The following is a 6,919-nucleotide window of genomic DNA, read 5'->3' as shown; positions in this document are numbered from 1 at the left end:
GGTAAGAGAAGGACATGATTTGAAGTCTGCCAGGTGTTTTATGGTCTTATTTCCATGACAACGACCTGTGAACTGGAGAGTGGTGGGTTTACAGGGTGGAGGTTTAGTGCAGGATCAGAGATCAACAGCTGAGACCATAATCTATCTTGGCAACGAGGACAATCTTTGATGGATTTGAACCTCACAGCATCCGTGTGAGGCAGGGAAGTATTAGCTCCATTTTACAGATGAAGAATGGAAGCACAGAGAGATGAAGTGACTTGCCCAACGTCCCACTGTCAGGCACTGGGGCATGGGCAGGCTGACCTAGTGGTTAGAGCCAGGAGCTGTAGCTCCTAGGCCATGTTTCCCACCCAAAAGCTAAACTTTAAGTAATTGGTTTCTATTTTCTCATTTAATCTTTGTTTCCCCCTTTTTAACTCCCTCTTGTGTCACTTGGGAGGGAGGCTTCCCATTAGCCAAACCCCTCTCCAATGTTGGTTAACATGTCACATTCCCAAGCCGTGTTATTCCTAAACACTGTAAATCTCTCACTATTATTCTCTGTCTTGATATAGTGAGCGGTGTCATTTTGAAAGGAAATACATAACCGTATATTAAAGAAATCATGGATCTCCTCATTCACGTTTAAAACAAATTTATTACAATGTAAGAAACCCTGAAAAGCATGAATTTATTATAATGATTTAAGGCTTCCAGCACTCGAGTTAAAAATGCCTCTCAATAAATAACTTTCCCTTGAAAACACAGCAAATTAATATAGTTTACCATTTTCAAAGGTATATAAATCCAAGAGGCTTAAATCAATACGGCGCCGGATAAGATTACTGTACCTCAGCCAGAACCTCGCATCAAAGCTCAACAGCATTGCAAAGAGGAGTAAAAAATGGATGGCTCTCTTCCCCACCTCTCTCTTCCTTCAACCACCCAGGGCTATGTCTGTTCTGTGAAAGTCAGACTAACGTGAAATGGATGAAAAGCAGCCGTGGCTTTGCACACGGGTATAATTAAAACAGAGCGGCTACTTTACCATCTGACACAGAAAAGGGGGATCTAATATTTCTCTGCCCTCTCTCTTTAACCCACACAAACACTCTTCCATTGGTGGTGGTTTATTTTCAACTGCAATGTATTTCATGTCGAGTGGGGACCGGGAACCAAGTTGTGTCCAACATTGCCATACCATCACGACTCTAAGAGGTCAGCGCTCCCATCCGAATGCATTGGGGAGTAGGGTGTTTGTACCTGCAGTCAAGCTGGAAAAAAAAGTTTGCATGAGAAAAAATTGGAGACATTTAGGACACAAGGGACATGTCAATTTCTCTCTCTCTCTTTCTCTCTTTCCAGGATTCATTTTAGGGCTCAGCAAAAAGCAGAAGGGCCTATTGAATATTTGGTATTTAACAGATCGGGATTTTAAGTGATCCAGGGAAAAGTGTGTGTATGTATGTATACACACATATCTAAAAATCATCCTATATGTGCACACGCACGTATACAGTGGAATATACAGAAACACAGGAAGAAAGGATATAAAAGTGAGTGAGTGTGTGTGTGAGTGAGAGAGAGAGAGACGTGTGTATAAAACATACACACACTGGTTCTTGCTAGATCACTTTCAATTACAACTCTTCATAAACCTCAGTTGCAGGGGGCAGGGAGTGCATTTCTCAGTGTTTGACCAGTTCCTAGCATGGGCACGCATTCCTCCAGGTTTTCATTTCCTCTGGGTTCACTGATGGTGACCCCTGTCCAGGAGCTGAAAGAGGCCAGTTTCATGGGCTGAGAAACACCACCATAAACTCTTAGAGGTGCCACAGCTGGAGCAGTATTTAGAATGTCCTTCTTGTCCTGCTCATATTACAGAATGGAGTCTCAGGGGTTTGAGCATTGGCCTACTAAACCCAGGGTTGTGAGTTCAATCCTTGAGGGGGGCATTTAGTGATCTAGGGATTGGCCCCCCCCCTTTGAGCAGGGGGTTGAACTAGATGACCTCCTGAGGTCCCTTCCAACCCTGATATTCTACGAGTCAGCAAGAGGAGAAAAGGGCTAGGGTATTTTCATAATGCCATTAATTGCTCCCTGCTGCCTTCTTTGGGAAGTGTTCACTCTTTATTGTGTGTACTGCAGTGATGCCCATCGTCACATCTAGAATCCTGAACTGTCAAGCTACTACTGGAAGTTGAACATGGAGAGGAAGAATGGTCCTGTGACTAAAGCACACAGGTCTGGGAGTAAGAGAGCTGCATTTTCTTCCTGGCTTTGCCACAGATGTCCTAGGTCATCTTGGTCAAGCCACTTAGTCTCTGGAAACTCCAGTGGTGAGCAATGAGTCTGTGGTTATAAAAATATGCACACACTCTCTCTCTTCCTGCAGGACAGGAGGGATTTCAAGGCTGGTGGACTGTAGATGTGAAAAGCATTGTCATTATTACTGTACGTCTGTGATCCAAGAGTATGTGAGCTGCAGGGGGTCAGGAGGAAAGAGAAATTAAATCTTCCACCAGTCTGCACTCCAGGCATTGGCATCAATAGGATTGGAAGGGGGTTGAGTCAGAACAGAGCAAGAACCATCCACCCAGCTCACCAGCCACAAGAGGGCAGGTCAGTCACCTGGTCAGACGGCGTACTTTGCTCAGGTTAGAGCACGTGGAATGGCTTTATCGCTGCCCAACCAAAGACGAAAGAGGCTCCTCCCCCATCTGCGTAATCACACCCCAACCAAAGGAGCTCTTGTACGAAGCAGGGCCCATGTGGAATCTGTGAGGAACTGGCTCCCTGCACTTGCCAAACCGGGCCCTGCTCCCAGAGTAGATCTCAGTGTTCAAAAAAAGGGGTTTTTTTTGTTTGTTATTTTCCTGTCAAAGTGTCAATATTTTTCCTAACACAGATTGTTTAAAAAAAGGTAGCAGAGCAGTGACATTTTGACAGTGTCAGAGCCGCCAGAGTACACCCACCTGAGCTTTTTAACTTGGGGATGGAGTGCTGCTAAAGAACGCCAGATTGACAGCCCTTGCAAAGTCAAGTGCTCCTCCTCGCAGTCAGAAAAGTTATTAGAAACGGAGGAGGCTTTTAGGTCACCCAGTGCATCTCCCCAGCCCACCTTTTAATTGTCTCTTACCCAGGCTATAAATATCTAACTCTTCTCATCTTGTTTCCTCGTTATGTCAATTACTGCAGCCCCTGATCATTTTTATTGCTCTTCACTGAAATCCCTCCAATCCGTCAGTAACTGTCGGGTAATGAGGTCCCCAAACTGAAGGCACAGGTGTAGATATGGTGGCACTGGATTCAGAGAGAGAGCCAGTAACGTGCTGTTCTGGGATGTTGTTGCCTCTGCAGAAGCAGTCCAGAATTTTCTGGCCAGTTTTTGCTGCTATAATGCATCGCAAACCCATGGTTAGCTTGCTGTCATAGAATCATAGAATATCAGGGTTGGAAGGGACCTCAGGAGGTCATCTAGTCCCACCCCCTGCTCAAAGCAAGACCAATCCCCAACTAAATCATCCCAGCCAGGGCTTTGTCAAGCCTGACCTTAAAAACTTCTAAGGAAGGGGATTCCTCCACCTCCCTAGGTAACCCATTCCAGTGCTTCACCACCCTCCTAGTGAAAAAGTTTTTCCTAATATCCAACCTAAACCTCCCCCACTGCAACTTGAGACCATTGCTCCTTGTTCTGTCATCTGCCACCACTGAGAACAGTCTAGATCCATCCTCTTTGGAACCCCCTTTCAGGTAGTTGAAAGCAGCTATCAAATCCCCCCTCGTTCTTCTCTTCTGCAGACTAAATAATCCCAGTTCCCTCAGCCTCTCCTCATAAATCATGTGCTCCAGCCCCCTAATCATTTTTGTTGCCCACTCATTCAACATTTCTGCTTCCTGAATTTTTTCTTCCCATTATATATTTGCCTTTCAGGTTGTTTTTCTTTCAGTGTCTCAGCACTTGAATCCCCCCGTCCCCATTTAATTTCATGTTCTCTTCTGCTCCGTATTTCTACCACCCACTATTTCTCTGTCTCTACGGTTATGTGCAATTGCTCCCGATTTAGTGTGATCTGCAGATTTCATTTACAAGCTTTCAATTCCCTCTTCCAGGAAATTAAATGTTGATAGGAAGTTGCATGAGAAGTTGCTGGCAGAGAAACCAGAATTTAGTTTCTCGAAACATTTTGAGGCTTCAACATTTGTTCTGATGTGGAATGAAACTTAGACCTTTCAACTTTGTTTTGTCAAAGAACAGAGACCAACTGACCCTCTGCAGAAGAGCCACCACCCTGGTGGTTAGAGAACTCATCTAGGCTGTGGGAGACCCAGGTTCAAGTTCCTACTCTATATCATGCCCCATCCCAGGTGACAGCCCGAAACCACCAGGCCATCATTCATTCCTTCTCTCAATTCTATCCTGGACCTGAGAAACCTTTTAATCACAATGGATATATTTCCACAAAAAGTTTGGGTGTCGATGAATCGACATTTCCTAGCCAGCTCTACATAAGACCAACCACCAGATCCTAGAGAACACCCAACCCAAATCAATCCATTACCAAATCATTACGTTCTCTTTATGTCCTCACAGCAAGTCACCACTCCACATGAAAGTGGCTCCAGCCAAGGAACAGACTTTCCAACTAAGATTTCACAATTATCTTTACATCTGGGTTCCCTTAATTCATTTGGTCAACCTGAACACGTGTAACCCAGGCAAGGTTGATGCCAGCCTCTGCTATACACACAGCCTTACCAAAGAGCTTCCAGACTTCAGCTGCGGAGTCCCTACTCTCTCAATCACATTGAGTTTGGTCTCCAAGGCCTAATCAAATGCCAGCAAGCACAACCCTAACTCTGGAGTCACAGAGTGACTGGAAAACTGGAAAACTACACTGAAGATACACCGTCAAAATGAAGTGTGCCCTGTGACCTAACAGATCTGTCCTATTGAGAGGTTTTATGCTTCAATGTGTGGTTACAGAAGTGACCTTGCGTTGTGGGATTCCACATGGATCTTGTTTCTGCCTCAGTTATGAAATTTGCTTAGTTTACAAGTCTGGACTCCAAGGCTGGAGTCTCCACAAACCCCAATGCAGTCCATGGGAATGGTCTTGTGGCTAAGCACTGGACTGGGCCTCAGGGGATCTGGGCCAAACCACTTCCCCTCTCTGGGCCTCAGCATCCTATCTGTAAGATGGGGATAAAAAAAGTGACTAACCTGATCAGTAACTGTTATTCTTCAAGATGTGTTGCATGTGTCTCTGGAAACCACCTCGTCTGGAGAGGACGAGGATGAAGTTAAGACTGGGACTTGAACTTTTTCCACAGGAGGCTCCTCTGGTCCCTCAAGTGCCTTTTCTTGATTCTTGGTACCAGACCCAGAACAGGACACTGAAGATGGGGCATCTCAGTGTGAGGACTCACCTGCCTGGATGAGGCCACTGAGTAGGCACGATGAGAGAATGATCTAGAAGTTGGGGGGAAACCCCAGGGGTTCCAAAAGAGCCACGGATAAGGGAATGGATCCCAGTGGCATCCTGGCCACATTCCCGTAGCAGATCCTGTTGTGGAGTCACGATGGTACAAGGAGAGAGAGGGGCTATGTGGGGACTGGCAGATCCTGTTCCCAGGTTGCAAGATAAAATCCCACCTCCAAGTCTGATGAAGAGGATTCCCCTTCCTCTGAGCATGGAGACTGCTCCAGACAGTGCTAGGGACCAGTGCCAAAAACCTGACAACAGGCGGAGAGTCACCACCATTGCTGTCCTCCCCTTGGACCGTACTGATGGGCTGACTGCCCAGGAGGTACGCGACTGGTGCAATATTGCATGTTGCACCATTGGCGTTGGTGCTGAGGGATCTGACTCCTGCACCACCAGCGATACCAGCACTGAAAGCAGAGCAAATTCCTTGCCACTGCATATGCCTCCAAGGTAGTTGGCACCAAGGTCGTATCGGTCTGTTGCAGTGCCACTTCTGGCATTGGACTTCGCAGTGCCCTCTCTGGCACTGGAGCCAGCAGTGCCAAATTAGGCACTGATTTGGAGGAGGAGTGCTTAGATTTCAGATGCACTGTACTCAACTCACTCGCCCCTCTCTTTCCAGGTTTCGCAGGTGGAGGTTTTCCCCTGGTCAGAGCTCTTTGGAAGACTTCTACTTCTTCCTAGAACAGGTGGAGATCGGTGCTGGGACCGACAACGTTGGAGGTGTGCTTCTCACTGAAGCTGCAGCACTCGGCACCGAGTTGGTCCAGGATGGCTCTGAGGGGTGTCTGCATGCTACCTCCTTCAGCGTGGACTCCCTATCCTTCTTCATCCTAGGCTTGAATTCCTGGTAAACCTGGCACCGGTCTTTCATGTGTGCTTTGCCCAGGCACTTAAGACAACTACTGTGGGCGGGTCACTCACCAGCACAGGTTGTGCAAAAAGCACATGGCTTTAATTAATTGAATGGAGATATTCTATCTCCTAGAACTGGAAGGGACCAAAGGGCATTGAGTCCAGCCCCCTGCCTTCACTAGCAGGACCAAGTACTGATTTTGCCCCAGATCCCTAAGTGGCCCCCTCAAGGATTGAGCTCATAACCCTGGGTTTAGTAGGCCAATGCTCAAACCACTGAGCTATCCCTCCCCCCAGGGCTTGTAGCCCAGTGACTGGGCCTTGCCTTGGTGCTGGTGGCAGAACCTCAAAATGGGGAAAACAATCAAACCTATGCATTTTTCAACAAAACAACTAAAACTTACTAACCAGAACTATTAAACTACAACTATATATACACACACACTGAGCTGAGAGAAAACTGTTCTGGCAATGAACAGGGGTTCCAACCACTGTCGGGGGCAGTAAGAAGGAAATGAGGGGGGCTGGAGTTGGCTCTGCCCTTTATAGTGGCACTCATAAGCGGGCAGCAGCAGTGGGAGTCAAGCCCCCCA

The 6,919-nt window shown here is 46.9% G+C and overlaps 1 protein-coding gene across 1 annotated transcript in view; it reads right to left on the bottom strand.

The window, feature by feature from the left end:
* Positions 1-826: 826 nt before the first annotated feature.
* KIAA1328 (KIAA1328 ortholog) overlaps positions 827-6,919 on the bottom strand; it is a 262,488-nt gene continuing 256,395 nt past the window's right edge. Inside the window, exon 11 of the mRNA XM_065598669.1 lies at positions 827-1,256. Coding sequence (XP_065454741.1) covers positions 1,202-1,256 — 55 coding nt within the window. The 3' untranslated portion in view covers positions 827-1,201. The remainder of the gene's footprint in view (positions 1,257-6,919) is intronic.

This window comes from Chrysemys picta, chromosome 6, assembly GCF_011386835.1.
Source record: "Chrysemys picta bellii isolate R12L10 chromosome 6, ASM1138683v2, whole genome shotgun sequence".
Taxonomy (NCBI): Eukaryota; Metazoa; Chordata; order Testudines; family Emydidae; genus Chrysemys; species Chrysemys picta.
This window is presented reverse-complemented; position numbering and strand designations above follow the sequence as displayed.